Source organism: Mesocricetus auratus, unplaced genomic scaffold (genome assembly GCF_017639785.1).
Source record: "Mesocricetus auratus isolate SY011 unplaced genomic scaffold, BCM_Maur_2.0 Super-Scaffold_100009, whole genome shotgun sequence".
NCBI classification, from domain to species: domain Eukaryota; kingdom Metazoa; phylum Chordata; class Mammalia; order Rodentia; family Cricetidae; genus Mesocricetus; species Mesocricetus auratus.
The window spans coordinates 46,943,005-46,960,879 of NW_024429193.1; the positions used below are offsets into that span (position 1 = coordinate 46,943,005).

A 17,875-nucleotide genomic window follows, 5' to 3' on the forward strand; every position below is an offset into this window, starting at 1 on the left:
AAGTTACCAAGCTATTCTCTTTTATAAAACTTATAGACAAGGCATCTTTCTTGTGTCTCTAGGGACCACTATTTTCTTTTATATAAAATGTTATTTTAAAAAAGGTTCTTTGAATTTCATTTTGTTTCCAGAACCTCCTGCTCTAAATGCTTTTCCTTCCATATTGTTTGTTCTCACATGCACGAATATGTTAACACATGAAAGTACACTTATATATACACCCTCACATGACTTTATTCTGTTCATTGTGAGTAAACTAAGAGACACTCTTAGGATATCACATATCCATAACAAACTTCAAGTTATTAGAATGAAAAGAAGAGATTGAAACCTTCAACATCTACCTTAGTGACCTGGAGATGCTACCAGTTACAAGTGATCACTACACTTAGATTCACAAGTAGGCAGGAGAACATCAGACTCTGTATACCTGCACAGGTTTGAGCTAGAAAGCGGGGAGATTTTCAATATAAGATCCCCTTCAAGGACACTTACTTTACCATTTAGGAACAACTCAAACTGGGATCTTGCTTCAAGTTCCTGAGCTTTGAAGTTATTGCACTTTAGAGCAACTCAAAGTCTCTTTCTCATGACACATATAGCCTCAAGGAAGAATTGTATGGAATACCAATACTCAAAAATAAAATCACCCGAGTCTGCTGGATATATCACACTATTCTACTCTTTTACTATGATAAAGTTGGCCAGTGTCAAATAAGAACTTCTCTAATGACATATGCATGTTCATAAATATCTTTGTCTTTACTCTTAAAAAACTTATGTTTTTATAGAAAAGTTATTTTTGTCTCCCTAATGACCTTTATTATATTTTCTAATAAAATGCATTCTTAAATTCCTTTGAATTCTACTTTCCAAGTAGAGAGAAGTTCTGTCCAACATTATGCCTAATCATGATAATCTTGATTCCTATTGTCCAGATCACAAATAAAGGTATTCAGTAGCAATCCCCAAACTCTTATTCCTATGGCATATGCAAGTGTGTTATATGCAACAAAAGCATGATGTTTTTCTACGTGCAACTTAATGATCTCCCCGTAAAAGCCATATCTCCAACAAAATGTAATGTCTCAATATCTGTTTCTCAAGCTGTGTTCATTTTTCTACCCTTAGAAAAACTCTATGACAGTCCTGGAAGACAGCTCAGTGGGCAAAGAAATTTATATGAAAGTATGAGGACCTGAATTCAGATGTACAGCTAAATATGGTAGTGCATATCTGAAATCTCAGCATTCTTACATGGAGATGAGAGGTGAGGAAGGCGGCAGAATGGGAGTTCTCAAACTGTGGTTTTTCAACCCCTTTTAGAATCAAAGGGCCAGTTCACAATGGTCACCTAAGATCATTGGATAAGGCATTACTATTCATAACATTAACAAAATTACTGTTACGAAAAGCAATGATTGGGAGTCACCACAATATGAAGAACTGTAGTAAAGGGCCAGAGCATTAAGAAGGTTGAGAACAAGTGCTGTAGAAACTCATGAGCCAGCTATCCAAGGTTGTGAAGCAGTAAACTACAAGAAATCCACTCTCAAGGTGGAAGGCAACTACTGGCACCTAAGGCTATCTTCTGACCTCTACACATGCAACATGCAAATATATTCCAGATATCTACATGAGAACACCTGCCTACATACACTATACACCAAAACACACACAATCTTTTTAAATTCTATGGCAAAAAATTTAGAAAATTCTAGTATACTTACTTTTACATATACACATCACATTATTAGAAATAGCTAAGAAGTTCTGCTTTAATGTAACCTGTTTGACAGTATTTCCCAAACTTATTTCATTGAACCCTCAGTAGCTACAAAACACTCTTGTAGGGCATGCTAATCTAAACAATTTCTTGCAGTGTGCCCTTAATAACACCATGGAATCAGACAAAAGATCAGTCAATTCAGTTGTGTTCTGTATTTTTACCTTTTCCTAAAAGATCTTCAAGTAAGGAAAATTAAATTGATCTGACACTGACATTATTTGTCTGTTTGGAATCCAACTTGAATTGTTGTACTATATCTCCTACTCCTCTGAGTAATGGAAAGTAATTTGATGACTATTCTATTATTTTCCCTGATATTAAATTTACATTGACCAGTTTCTATAGTCCCAGATGTACACATTGATGCATCATTATCCAGTCAATTTCCTAAGCACTTTAACTGCATTAGTCCCTTCTAGACTCACACTGATCTTATACGGTGGAGGCTATGATTTTTTATTGTTTTCAAGTATGAAAGCATATGATTGTGATTCTTTTTTTTTTTTTTTTTTTTTTGGTTTTTCGAGACAGGGTTTCTCTGTGGCTTTTGGAGGCTGTCCTGGAACTCGCTTGGTAGTCCAGGCTGGTCTAGAACTCACAGAGATCCGCCTGCCTCTGCCTCCCGAGTGCTGGAATTAAAGGCGTGCGCCACCAATGCCCGGCTATGGTTGTGATTCTTGTGATTCAGGTTTGCACAGGTAGTAGAGATTGGATGAAAACTTAGACTAAGGTTCATCTTTTCTCTAATGACTGTACACTTCCTACATTTGCTTCTCGGGTTATTTAAGTAGCTATCTGTATCCCCATTGGGACTTGAGCTCCACTTTGACATCTGTTCAAACAAAAGACTATTCTTTAAGACTCGTGGCTCCTCAGAACTCTGTTATTCCCTGCTCTTGAAATCGTCCCTCCTGCACCAGTTAATCATTTCCCACCCCTGTCTATTATCACTCTGCAGCCTGCCCCCCTTCAGCATCCCAGTCTATCCTCTTGTTTTAGTAATCATCAATCAATTCCAGTTCCAATCTTTTTAGTGAGTACAGAAACTCTGCCAGTAGTCTTAGAAAATTCATTTCTTTCTCCAAAAGTAACTTCTCTTCTCTCTTTATTGAAATTCTGTTCATTCCTTGATGACTCTGGCTCAATGCTAACTCATCAGTGAAGCCTGCCTAAACTCTCTTGTGCAAAACTAGCTGTTCCTTTCTTTCTCCCTCACTCTAATTTTTGATAGTATGTATACATTTAATGGCACTGCTTGAATTTCTCTAGTAAAAATTGTTAAAATGAGAGATACTGTTGCTTACTTATGCTTTTGCACTTTTTAAAAACTTTACACACATTACAGACTTAAATCCCTACAATGTCTCCATTTGGTGTGAGTTACTATTATCCTGTTCAAAATATGGGGAAAATCAGGCACAGAAAATGGTCAAGATTTTCTTTGATATCACAGCTAATACATGGAAAAGTTGGAATTAACTTCAACTCTGTCTAGCTACGGGAGCTGAAACCTTAGTTATTCAATAGCATGGCTATTCTTTACTCTTGGTTCTGTTAAATGTTTTTGGAACAGTTATTTTGGTAAATGATTGAATAATCCTAAATAAACCTTTAATGCATGCATGACTAGATTGGTTTTGCATCCATCTTCTTATGTCTTCTGAAATACATGGCCTTCACAGTCCATCAGCCCTAGTACAAAGAGAGACCACCAGAGATCTTGGAGAAAATCCAATAGTAAAACAGGCTCGTTGATTCTCATTACCTATACAGCCATCTAGAAACAGCATGCTGTCAGAAAAGCGGCCTCCCTGAGCAAAATTCCAGGTCTGGGTTACTAGACAACTTACAGCCTCTGACATCCAACACTTGAAGCTGAGAATTATAGATGGCAGTTTTTCCATCCCAACCACCCAGTCCCAAATAACTGACTCAGGGGCTGAATATGAATTTTAAATACTCGGCCGAAAGCTTAGACTTATTACTAGCTAGCTCTTATATTTAAATTAGCCCATTTCTATTAATCTATGTATTGCCTCATGGCTTGTGACTTGTTACACCATTTCTTCATGTCCTGCTTTCTCAGTGCTGGCTGGTATCTCTCTCTACTCTACTCTTCTTCATGCCAGCCCTCAGTTTGATTGGCCTAGCTAGCTCCATCAGTTTTTTTCATTAGCCAATGATAGTAATACATATTCATAGTGTACAGAAAGATTATCCCATAGCAGGGAACCCTATTCAATCACAATGGTACAATATTTTTAAAGCCAACTATGCATACAACAAGCTTCTAAACTCAAATATACAAACAGAATTCCAAGCTGCTCAGAAGTCCCAGCCTGTATACAATTATCTGAAGCTTATGGGATGTTTATGATTTCGATTGCAACACTTTCTGGAATTTTGAATGATGAGACAGTAAATATATTATTTTGTTATAGTATCCAAGAAATAATATAAACAGCCTTACTCAATCAAGCATTTTATATAATTATTCTTACCAAGGGAATAAAAAGAGACAATAGAAATAATATTTACAAGTTTTCTCTCCAAATTATTTTATATCACATTATATCGTGTTTGAGGAGTACTTTGTGAAAAGCTTTCTTTTTTCACATTTTCTGTTTAAATCTGAGAATGCTAGATAAGAGATTTCTGTGTATAATAAATAGAATAACTTTAAAGTGATGGTTATGGTTTGCAGTTACAACGCTAGTTCTGAGTTCAAAATTCAGTTTTCTTCTCAATTGGGTTGATACTGGGCAACTGACACATCATTCATTTCCTTTAATTTTTGAGTTTTGTGGAGTAAGGTTTTCAAAGTATGACCTGAATATTCTCTGGATTTCCTCAGTGTCCGTTGTTACGTCCCCTTTTTCATTTCTGGTTTTGTTAATTTGCATGTTCTTTCTCTGCCTTTTGATTAGTTGGATAAAGGTTTGTCTATCTTGTTGATTTTCTCGAAGAACTCTTTGTTACACTGACTCTTTGTATTTGAGATTTAGTAATGTTTCTTTTACAAATGTGGGTGTCTTTGGATATGAGGCATAGATGTTCAAAATTAAGACTTCTTCCTGGTGGATTTTTTTCTTGTGATGAATATGAAATGACCATATTCATCTCTTCTGATTGATTTTATTTTGAAGTCTAATTTGTTCGATACTAGCATAGGTACACCAGCTTGTTTGTTGGGGCCATTTGATTGGGAAATCTTATCCCAACTCTTTACTCTGAGGTAATGTCCATCTTTGTAGTTGAGGTGTGTTTCTTGTATGCAGCAGAAGGATGTCTTTGTATTCATTCTGTTAGCCTGTGCTTTTATAGGCAACTTAAGACCATTGATATTGAGAGAAATTAGGGACCATTGAGGGTTAATTCTTGTTTGTTTTTTATTTTTCTTTTGGCTGTTGGTAATGTGGAATTATCTCTTGCCTATGTTTTTGTAAGTGTGGTTAATTTCCTTAGGTTGGAGTTTTCATTTCATTATTTTCTGTAGGGCTGGATTAGTGTATATGTATTGTTTAAATCTGGTTTTGTCATGGAATATCTTCTTGTCTCCATCTATGGTGATTTAAAGATTTACTGGGTATAGCAGTCTGGGCAGGCACCATGGCCTGTTAGTGTTTGCAGAACATCTACACAGGACCTTCTGGCTTTCAGAGTTTCCATGGAGAAGTCAGTTGTAATTCTGATAGGTTTGCCTTTATATGTTACTTGGCCTTTTTCCTTTGGTGCTCTTAATATTCTTTCTTTATTCTGTATGTTTGGTGTTTTAATTATTATATGACAAGGGAATTTTTTTGGTTTACTCTATTTGGTGTTCTGTAGGCTTCTACTTTCATTGGCATATTTTTCTTTAGGTTGGGAAAGTTTTCTTGTATGATTTTGTTGAAAATGTTTTCTGCACCTTTGAGTTGGGTTTCTTAACCTTTTTCCATACCCAGTATTCTTAGATTTGGCCTTTTCACAGTGTCTCATATTTCCTGGATATTTTGTGTTAGATATTTGGTGACCTTAAGATTTTCTTTGGTTAATGAATCTATTTCTTGTAGTGTATCTTCCACCTCTGAGATTCTCTCTTCCATCTCTTGTATTCTATTTATTATGTTTACATCTGTAGTTCCTGATTGCTTACCAATCTTTTCTAATTCCATCATTCTCTCAGACTTTTTTATTATCTCTATTTCAGCTTTCAAATCTTGTACTTTTTGAATTATTTCTCGCAATTTTTGGTTTGTGTTTTCTTCCATTTCTTTACAGGAGTTTCTCATTTCCTCTTTCAGGGTCTCTGTAATCTTCATGAAGTTGTTTTTAAGGTCATTCTCTTCTGCTTCATCTTTGTTGGGATGATCATGTTTTGCTGGCATAGAGTCTGTAGGCTCTGGTGGTCTCATGTTTATTTTTCTGTTGTTGAATGTGTAATCTTCCCATCCCTTCTTCCATTGGGTACAGGTGGGGTCTCTTCCTTTCCTGGTGAGTACGGGTCTAAGGGTCTCTTCCGGTGGGTCCCAGCAGGTCCAATACTCTGATGGGTCTCATGATGGGTGCAAGTGGGTCTGAGGCACTACCTCTCCCAGTGGGTGGGAGCTGGACTATCATAGTGCTGTCAGCAGACTCACAATTGCTTGGTGTGCTGGGGGTGAGTCAATATGCCTGTATTCACCAGGCCAGGAGTTCTCAGAGTTGGTAAGCAGAAGTTGGGCCAGAGGCAATGGCCCAAGCTCACCTCTGCCCTGAGTGGGGGGCAAGAGCAGACCAGCGATCTCAGCACACTCGTAGTTGTTTGGTCCATTGGGGGCAAGTTGATCTGCCTGCAGTCCCCAAGCCAGGAGATCCCAGAGAGATGAACTAAACCTTAACTAATATATGTAATATAGTTCTGGGAACATACCACATTGAATCTAGTTGCTACAATTATTATATCCCACTGGTAGATAACACAGGATCAGAAAAGTCTCCCCTTGGAGGTAACTATATGGAAAGATAAACTGTGGTCAGATACCATGTTATCCATAATACCAAATAACTGCTATGACATTAAAAATATCCAAAGCCTTATGACCAGTGTATCCTCTTTCCTGTAATTAAGACTGCATGCAGAGTCAGATAATATTCCAAAGTCTGCTTATTAAGCTCAGGAACAGGAAAGTTAAATGGTTTCCATGCTAATAACATCAGGCTGAGTTATCCTGACATCCACATCCCACCAGAATCAGTCTTCCTTCAAAGAGGAAGGGGAGTCTGAGGGTAGCCTCGTTACTAGCCCTCTTTCTGAGGCAGCAATGACACCGTAATGCCACCCTGCTTCTCAGGTGATCCCTTTTCCTAGGCTTCTCAACCTTGATGAGTTTATTCTCCCATTTGTCAGATACATTAATACAGGAAGTCAGGTTAATATCACTTCTGTCATGCTTGACACGTAACTTCATTCCCAGAGGCCTCCTATCACAGGAAGGTGACATTTAGTCTCTCAATTTGGGCAATTCGCATGAGAATTCTATAGTATCATTTTGTGAACGAAACCTTATTTCCCTTACTTTCAAGTCCCTGGGAGACAACACACCACACTTCCTAGCAAACAACAGTTTGGACTAGCAACCCAGACTGGAAGACTCTGAAGCAGTTCCTCTGGAATATGAATGAGTCTGCAGAATACTTTCACACCATTTCTGATCTCCTGTTTATGGCACTTTAGAATTAAGCGCTCCCAATGGCTGCAGTCTGACTGGGGTATGATCTACTCACCTATTCGATGGGTTTTTCAAACCATCTATCACAATGGTGGTAATTTTTCCTTGCATTCTGAATCATACGAAATCCTTATCATGTTGCTTCCCTCATGATGGAAAGCAGCCAGCCTGTCATTGGCTCTCAAAGGAGTTATAGCTTTAGCACTGCCTTAATCTGCTTCTGCAGATTGGGTATTTATTTTCTTGAGACCTCCCCCATTTTGACTTCTTTAAGCTTAATTACACACCCCTTAGCTTTTTGCTTGATGGAGAAAGAGCTAACAAAAAATTCACTTTATACCATTATGAAATTCTATTACATTCTTGTCCCTGTTTTCAGCAGAATTCCATTATAATAAATAGCAACATGCATGTAGGAATAGCAAGGGGTGAACAACTGCCAGAACCTTCCTGCCTTCTTTCTCTTGTAGCACATGGTGGAATAATACCCCTCTGGTTTGCTTGTATGCATTTCTATAGGTAGTGACATCTTAATTCTAGAAGTACCGGTACTAAAATTGTTCTCTGCATACTGCAGAGCCTCTCATTAGAGGTCACCCACACCTGTGTTCTCTTTTCCCAAGACGTGTCTACACTGCTTAGACAGGGACTGAGAGTCACATGCTCTAGTGCTGCATATAAATGGGTGAGCTTGGGTGCCACTTCTATGAAATGAGGTTTGAACTGATGATTTCTTAACTCTCCTTAAGATCTCAAACCTTCAGTACCCATCCCAAGTATACACACGGACTTTGGACTCCCATAGAACAATGTGAGGTGCACTCTCACCCTGAACTCTCGGGAAGGGTATAGGCCCTGCCCTATATGAAATGACAGACTATGGACACCCCCATGGAGGGCCTCACCCTCCCTGGGGGAATGAGGGGATAACGGGGGGCGGGGGATTGGGGGTAGGGCACGGGAGGAGGGGAGGGAAAGGGAGAGGGACCTGGAACTGACTTGTGAAGCAACCTTGTTTCTTATCTAAATTTAAACTGGAAAATAAAATAAAAAAATCAAAAAAAGATCTCAAACCTTTACCAAACTTTGAGAATTTCTTTGTGTTGGTTTCCCCCTTCCTTGTTTGCTAGTGTATTTTTATTATGTACTACATCTCTTTATCCTTCAGTACGATTTAGGTTGTTCAAAGAATGATTAAGTTAGTGGAATCTGGCACTTTGGTTCTTCCCTGCACTCCTTTAAATAAAGAATTTAAATTTCATATCTAACTTCAGCATTGAGGTTATATGCTTCGTATTAGAGGGAATTCTTAAATTTCCTGTGTGTCCCACAAAACCTGCATTTTCCCATAAGCTATTTAGGGAAAATATAAATAAAAGCATCAAAATGGTAATTAAAAGAAAATAGATTAACAAAAACCTACAAAGAAAATAGGTCAGACATCCAATGCCAGGCAAATCCCACAATTGAGCACCATGTTGGGCTTGACCCAGTGATTTTCATGAAAGCTAAGAGGAATCTGTACATTTAATACTTCTTCCCATCAGACTTTTAATACCAGCAACTTAGAAGACTGAGGCAAGAGTATCACAGCATAAAGGTCTTCATGGAGCACTGAGATAATCACACTTAATGAGACCTTATTACAACACAAGTAGACAGAAGGGTCAAATACCTCTGTAGTAAACACCAAGTGTTATGTAACCTCATGTCCAATCCCCAAATCCAATACACTGATACCTTGTGAAACTCTTCTGGATTATATTTTGTCCCAAAAGGTATCAGAGGCTCAAAAAAAGAAAAGGGTGTGGTCTTTCATCAGTGCTCTCAGAAACACAGCTGAATTGGAGAAAAGTAGATAAATCCATCATGGAAACCTGGACAGACAGAGAGAACAACCAACATGAGGATATGGAGAAAGACTGGAAGAAAACATTTATGAGTTCAGTTTCAAAGACAAAAATATTATTTACACAAAAGTTACCACCTTAGAGGGAGCATGACAAAGAAAAAGAAAGCTGCATCTGCCAACATGTGCCTAGACAATTTCTCCAAGCACAAATTGAACCATACCATCACTTATGATTGCAGTGGCCATAGTGAAATGGGACCAGATCCCAGGGTTTTACTTTTATGGAGCCTGAAGACACCTATCTTTCCACTTTTAGGCCTCCCTGCATTATTTTCTTGAGTTCTTAAATCATTTATGACAGTATACATGCTACCTTTCTAGTGGATGCACTGGGTTTACTAAGTACTTCAGTTGTCCTCAGACAACCAAAACAGTAATGTGCTTGTGGCATTAACATAGGAACCATTAGGAGAAAATAACATTTGGAAATAAATTAATAGATATCCCTTGGTGTTTAGATATATTCAATTCCAGAACTGTTTATTCAAATGAGCAGTTTAAAAATCTTTTCTGAGCCATTACCATTTTTACAGACATGGAATAAAGAGTGACTCATCTGGCAATACCTCAAAAACCAACAACGCATGGATTCAAGAAGAGTCTGAATTCTAAGCACCCGATGTTAGGTAATAGCACCTTCATGAGGAAAATAGAATCTCAGAATAGTCATGGTTGGCACTGTGTGGATACCTGGGATGAACAGGGTTCTCCTACACTTGTGGCCCCAGAGGAACAGAAACACTTCTGCATCTTCTGAAGCATTCTACAGAAGCAAGCACTGCAGTAAGCCGTCTTGCAACCTTGTTTATTATTGTGTCTGGTGGAACTCCCTGAGCAGTTCGCCTTGCATTTATGCATGGCCCTCTGCCTCCGTGAAAGTCTGAAAACACATGAAAAGTCCCTGCCTGCTATCTCAACTTCCATTCTCTTTGATGGATTGCAAGAGGCAAGCAGTGCCTTGCATGAGAGAAGAGTTTTCAATCATGAAATTCTGAGCTTCTGCAATTGATACTAAAATTATGATGCTGCCATCACACCTCACTCAGTGGGGAATTTGCAAAAATGGGGAAAAAAGGTTCAGTACCAAGTCAATGTCACATTGCAGTAAAGATCGTTGACTAAAGTGCTGGGCTCAGAGTCTAGCTGTCCTTTGCAGAAACCACATTTAGCTAAAAATTCAGTTCACGGGAGAAAGATGGAATATGGACATTCCATTTTCCAATTTTGATTGAACAGAGATAAGTAATTAAGCTGAAGTATTATCAACTCCAAATATTTAGGGGCAGAGGACATGACTCAGCAGGTAAAGTACTTCCTGCACAAGCCTGGTATTCTGAATTCAGAACCCCAGTACCCAGATAAAAGACTAGCCCATTGGCACACATTTATAAACCCAGCACTTTGGGCAGGGGCAAGATAGACACATCACAGGGGCCCACTGGCAAGTCTGTCCAGCCAAAACTGTGAGATTCAAGCTGAGTGAGAAACCCTGTGTTAAAAAATGCGATGGGAAGAAATAGAGGAAGACACCTAACATTGAACTCAGCCTTCTACATGTGCAGGCTGAAGTGAGTGCCGCCCCTACACACACACACACACACAGACACACACACACACAGGTACAAACACGTGCAATAATCACAATAACAACTAAACACCAATTGTCTAAAATAAAGAGATCTTCCATGTACCGAATAACTGAAAATAAGATGATCCTGTCCTCTTTCCAGGGGTTTATATACATCATAATAACCTTTCTATAGTCTCCCATTTCTCACATGACTACATAAAAATAAACCTTTTATTTTAAAGGCTATGAATCTAGAAGTCTCAGAAAAAGGTAAGGTGTTATGCAGTTCAGTTATGCAGAGGGCAGTTGTTAGAAAATAAATGCTAAAATAGAAGCTTGACGATTCTTACAGTTCCCACCTGCGAGGACACTTCAGCGACGTGAAGAACACCACTGACCAACTCATTAACAGCTATTACCTATTGGTTACATACCTTGTGTCAGACGTGCTTCAGGTTTTTCTTGTTCAACCCGCACAGCAGCCCAATGCAATAGATAATGATGGGCTGCTTTGTAGATGAAGAAACAGGCTTGAAGCAGCTAAAAATCAGTAGCAGCATTGCAGGACACTCACTCAGCACTGCCTGATCCACATCTCATTGTCATCCATACAGAAACCATAGACTCGGTGTCAAGAGGTAAATCCCTGATATTTAATCAGCAACACTTCATGAGCAAACTAAGACAGTAAGAGTGACTATTACAAGAATACTACTTACCAAATAATGGTCTACATGCTTTCCATCTACCAATTTATATAATCTCCACAACAAATAGAGAGATAGGAAACCAAGTGAGCATTGAGATTATATGGAACTTGTCCAAGATTGCAAGGTTAGTAAGGGTTTAGTAGTTGGAGCCACCCTTTGGATTGAGATGTCCTATGTCCTGACTTGAGATTCTGCACTTGGTCAAAGTACTATAATGCTTGGTAGGAGTTGTAATGTGGATGCACATTACTAACACATTTCTAAGACATCAAGCCAAACTGAAGTAGTTTCACCAGCTTAGCATGATTTGTGAATCAAAGAGAAGCTGAATAATCAGTGAAGCCCATGATCAATATGAACGATGTAATGTATTCTTGAATTATTCTGCTCAATTAAGTTTCTATTACAGAGTTTAATCCACATATCTGACAAGTAAAAGAGGAATAAAAAGGGTGACTATGTGAAATTAATCAAATAAACTGTCAAATGATTTTTCAGGAGCTTATGCATGTACCTTGTAACAGATTTAAAGGGACCCACTGCACATTACAGATATATTTGTGCAGGTACACATGGTGTATATTCAGTAGTGTGGTCAGATCAAAAGCCTAGCTTAATATATCTACTTTTGAACCACATAGAATTGATCTGTTAATCTGATAAATAAGCACAAAATGTTTCATGTCATTAGGCACCATTGCACTACTGATTGAAGGTGGGCATGAACTTTTCAAATCTGATGAGTTGGAGGAGTTCTTGAATCAATGTCAGTATATATACTTATGCACATGTATTTTGTGTAAATTTTCTATACTAATTTCTAATAATCTGAGTCACCAAGTGTTGTATTTCTAAGACTTTTATAATAAGTTAAAGATGTCACATAGTAAATAGCTAACAGTTCCATATTGTTTTGTTTTGTTCCTTCTCTGCAGGTATCCCCAGCATTTCCAGTATCGGTAGTAAGTAAAACAACCACCATCCTAAACCTAGGCTAGCTTTGCTTTGTTGTTCAGTTCCTCAGAGCTCTTTTCTCATGTCCATTTCTGATGCAAAAAAGCACTATCTATGGGAATTCAAGTGTCCTCCTGGTTTTAGGAACAGGTGAACTGGGAATACAGATAAAATAGTGACTTGCATACAGCTCTTGTCTAGAGGTGCAATGCCAACTAATGATTTTGGATTCATGAAGGCCACCCAAACACAGACATGAACAGAGAAGCAATTACTTAGATAAATACATCTCATTTTATATACAGTCCTATTTCATACTTAGCAACCAACAACAGATTGTACTCTCTCTGTGGGACCGAGTTGGGATTTCTAATGTAACTGCAAAAAACAGAGAGTAAGTGTCCATGAATGTCCTAAGTGCGTTCATTAAAATTCAAGGAAAACACCATGAAGCCAGAGAGGAAATCTTTGAATGCATTATAACGTAGGTTTTGTGAAGGCCTGACAGAGGTGGGTTTCTGATCATTAATCATCATGAGGAATTAAAGATACTGCCCACTCCTCTCTCCTGATTACAGTGTTCTGTTCATTCTGGAGCCCTTTGTTTTCTCTTTGGTAGGAAAGGTAGATAGGACCAACACTTCCTAAAGAAATCTAGTAGTAGAAATACAAGCATTTGGAGAGAAATCTTCCCTCCATTCTGGACAACCCTGTCTAATATCACTGTTTGAGCATCTCCAGCTACAAGAGGTTCAGGCTGCTGAGTGCATCCTCACTCAATGCTGGAAATGTGTATTGTGAACATGCATGATACTATTTCATAGAATAATTTCACACCCTTTATGTCCAATGGCAAAGTTCTTAGAGTCACTACTGAAATAATGATTTAGAAAAAAAAATACTGAGGAAGCTCCAGTTATGAACTGTAAATGGAAAAAAGACTGGTCCCCAGTGATGGTCACTCATCAAAGGCTTGTGCCAGGGAGAATTTTCACAATGTAAATAACAGCAGTTGAAGCATTGCCAAACCCAACACCCTTCTAAAAGCAATGCTCTGACAATTGGGTAAAGAAGATGGCCACTTCTTATACATGCAAGGCCAGTTCTAATTTATAGATCAGCCCAGTTTACTTAAACTTGTGTGAATAGGCCCAGGCACTTATTTGTCAACCATTAGACATGTTGATTGCCATGAAAATCAGCTGCTCTGTTATCAGAAGCAGCATTTACATCCATTTTGACACAAACCTGTGATTGCAGTACTGTCTTTGTGATCTTGGGCCTACCTTGCCAATGAGGACATTTAGTTCTAGTATTTCTGCTTTAGTGCTTGGCATTTGCCTATGTATATACCACAAAGTGCTCCTTTCAGGCCTTGACAACTGTTCTTGAGCAATTTTAAAGCAGAGGGACCCAGAAGGCCTCTCATGATCTGGCATGCCCAGAATGTCAGAAATGGATGAGTGGAAAAGTAGTTCTTTGGTGCTGGGGTGTGTTTCTGTTCTGAGAGCCAGTTGTGTGTTGCATGGACCCCTGACTGTACCTGCTCACTCCACATCTCATTCGGCCGCCTCCACCCATCCCCCACCTTTGAGCATCAGCAGATGTTGACCTTTTACACATTGGATCAGGAAATTCTAGTTTCGTTTTGCACAGTTACCTTTGGAAATCAGATGTGACCTGAAAGGATGCTGGGTTGTTCTTTTGGAAAATGTACTAATCTTTATGATCAGGAACCTGAGAAAATTTGACTGCTACTAGATGTGACAAAACCCTATGACTCAAAACGATAGTGGGCAGGCTGAACACCACTGGCTACTCTTCTTAGAGCACAATGGGTGCTTTTTTGGTTTGGTTTTGTTTTAATTTCTAATAAGCAAGATAGAAGAGCATTCAAGGATCACCCAGTATCACACATGACTAGCTTCCTGTTGTCTGGCTTTTAAGGTAAAGAGATTTATGATGACACCATAAAACACGATGTTATCTTCCAGGTATCTTTAATGGAATTAACTAGTTCCTTCTTTGTGGCCTTAGAGGGTGCTTATTGTGTGCACTGGGGGATTCCTTTTTTTCTCCATGGAGAAAGAATTCACATGTGGGTAACTCATTGCCCGACTTAAAAGGTGTAGAGGGTATGGGCAGATGGTTTCAAGGTACTAGATAGAAAAGAGGAAGCTGCTTGGATATTTAGCTAAGTCTGGGAATTTTCCAGGGCTTCTCTCTTCATGCCAAAGAAGGAATCAATGAACACAATCCCAATCACTATCTAGGAAGATCCCATTTTAACAAACAAAACACCCATGAGGCTCTAATCATCAAAGTATTTTTATGGAAAATAATAATGTATATTACCAATGTAAACTATTGATGTAGATGTACATGACCATAAATTTACATGCATATTCTATATCTTACAATGGCTGGAGGATTTAGCTCTAATAGACTTCAGTATAGATTTCATATTGTCAACATCAGCGTTAAGATTCAACTACATGGACAAAGTGGCTATCCTTTCTGATCATCTGCTAAAAATATTTTAAACAAATCTCCCATTAAGGTAATCGTTACCTGCTTCTGTCTATCAACCAAGAAATAGGCTCCTCAAACATCCCAAGATCGCATCAGTCATTTTGATGTGCTTTGACCCATGTCTAAAAAATTACTAATCATATTGTCAGCAATTAATGAATCCCAAAATAGATCTGTAGCCATTTAAGCTTTGTGACCATTGCTTATATTTAACCTCATATGGTAGCAATTCATACACATTTAATTCACAATTTTATTCAAGTGAACATTTTTGATGCTGATGATCCAAATTAATAGATGGTTTATTGTGGGTGTTTTTTGTTTATACTGAGAACTTAATCATTATGTTCTAACATATATTACCTAATTCTCAGTCCAGCAATGCAAAGAGTCACACTAATCATATTAAACAATACATCATAAAGAGTATAATTAGGCTAGCAAGAACTGTCCTAATGTTTAATAACTCTGTGGGGTGATTATTATTTTTTACAAAGGCAGATGATAGATACGCCAAATGTAAAAGGTAATTCCTCCAGAGAATGAATATGACATCAAGAAGTCCATTTCAAAAGTACTTGGAATTTTAAATAAACACAAAAGAAAATACAAGAAAAATAGAAATACACACACACACACACACACACACACACACACACACACATATATATATATATATATGTATATATATATATATATAGTTTAGTTTGCAACCCTGACTACAGGTTATCCTCCTAAACAACTTTTATTTAACTGATGTGATGGCATACAAAGCATACAGCAGTGATGGAGCAGTTTGACATTCCCTTCCTTCAGAGCCCATTTATTACATTTGAAACAACAGTTCACTTTAGGGAACTATCTCATCCTCCTGTTTTCTCTTATAATGAGCATTGCCTTCATCACAGAGTTAAAGATTTGTCTCTAATTTGATTTAATTGGCAGGACTATTAAACAGGGGAAATGCTACCTGCGGGGATCCATCAGCCTGTTGAGAAAGCCCAGAGATGTTTTCATACTTGAGAACATTTGATGCCAGTAGGAGACCTTGTAAAAGTTGTTTTCCATACAACATCCAAATATTTTTGTGCAGTGCTGATTTGTTGTAGAAATTTGAATGGTGAGAAGGAAAAATAACAAGGTTAATCACTTATCCACCCAAGGGTTATTAATAATCATGTTCACTCTACTCAGAGAGCTGCAGTGTCTGTTTGATTTCCCCCCTTGTTTTAATATTTCTAAATCCCCCAAATAAAAGTTCCGTTGAATTGCCCTTTAACTAATTAGATTTTCTATAATGAGGGAAAAAAATCATCAGGCTAGTGTAGCAACATGGCAAATTGCATGGTGTGCTACATTAATTTTGAACTGTTTGCTGATGTTCTAGAAAGAAAGCTAAGGTCTCAGGTGTAATGCCTTTTGGGACTGTTTTATCATGTACCCAGTATCCTCATCACAGATCCATTTCATATTTGTGTAACTAGCATTTCATATTCATGAAACCTTTGTTGTTATCCTAAAATTGAATGAACATTAGGACATAGCTGCCTTTTTAATTCTGAAAAACATCAAATATTCCAGTGACAGGGTAAGAGTCTCTCTCTTATGCACAGAATGTGAAAGGTTTTCCAATCTTAATTGGCAATAATTACCCATCTTGAACACATTGACTTTTTAACCTTTACCTAGTCAATTTTAGAATGTCAATCCACTTTTTAAGTGTGAGCTAAAATCTCTACCTTTGCTAGTTGTCTTTGTAGGATAGGATTTTTTTTAGATGAAAGATATATTAAGGTTCTTAAAATGAACCCGCAAACAGATTACTATGAATCCCTACTCTGCACTAGCCCCTTCCAGAGTATTCCAATTGAAGTCTCCTTGGATTACAAGTATTCTTGGAGTGCCAATGGGACCAACTGACCATTCCACCTCTTGGGAAAAGTTATACAGAGATATGTGATTTGAATTATAAAGTCATGTCCCCCAAGTTTCTACAAAGTTCTGTTTTACAAATGGTAAATCTGAGGCTCAGAGTGACCAAGTAGCTTTCTCAATGTACTATGAACAGAAATGCCTAACTTCATAGCATTAAATGAAGCGTAAGATATTACATAAAGAAAAAAACTGGATTTATTGACTCCTGCCAAGACTCTTTCGATGTAGTTAAGAAACCCCCTGATTCCTGAATTGACCCAGTTCTGTATAAAAACCCACAGATTTTGAAGAAAACTGGAAGTTACTTTGCTGGTACTTCACTGTGTTGTCAACAGAACAAACATATAAGCATGGTGAATGAGGAAAAGTGACCACAAAACCTTACTCCATGAGAGCATGTGCTTCCTTTACATCGTACAACTTCCCAGTATACTTAGTATAGTGCAAGTATATAAATGTTGGGCTATTATAGAGTACAAAGCAGCATGTGAGCTGTGTGAATTATGTAAAGTGCTTACACATACTCTGTGAGAGTAAACTAATCTTTATATCTGTTGAAATAGTTGCTTACAAGTTCAGGCAACTATGTCATCCCAAGGATAGACCTCTTACTATGACATTAAACTCATCTCTCCCATCAACTTAATGATGATTCATTTCTCAGAAGTAGTCTGGTATTTGTGGAGATGGTAAGATTGCATCCAAGGGAATTTCTTCTGAAGAACTTTGGATCTTCTAGAGACACTTTCAAGGAACAGCAATAGTACTAATAGCACTATTTCA

At 37.9% G+C, this 17,875-nt stretch overlaps 1 protein-coding gene across 8 annotated transcripts in view; it reads left to right on the top strand.

Annotated features, from left to right (window-relative positions):
• The window catches only part of Ntng1 (netrin G1), a 335,913-nt gene that overhangs the window by 251,167 nt on the left and 66,871 nt on the right, over window positions 1-17,875 (top strand). For all 8 annotated transcript variants that reach the window (XM_040752011.1, XM_040752013.1, XM_040752012.1 and 5 more), the window contains exon 5: window positions 12,607-12,633. In XM_040752011.1, coding sequence (XP_040607945.1) covers window positions 12,607-12,633 — 27 coding nt within the window. The remainder of the gene's footprint in view (window positions 1-12,606; window positions 12,634-17,875) is intronic.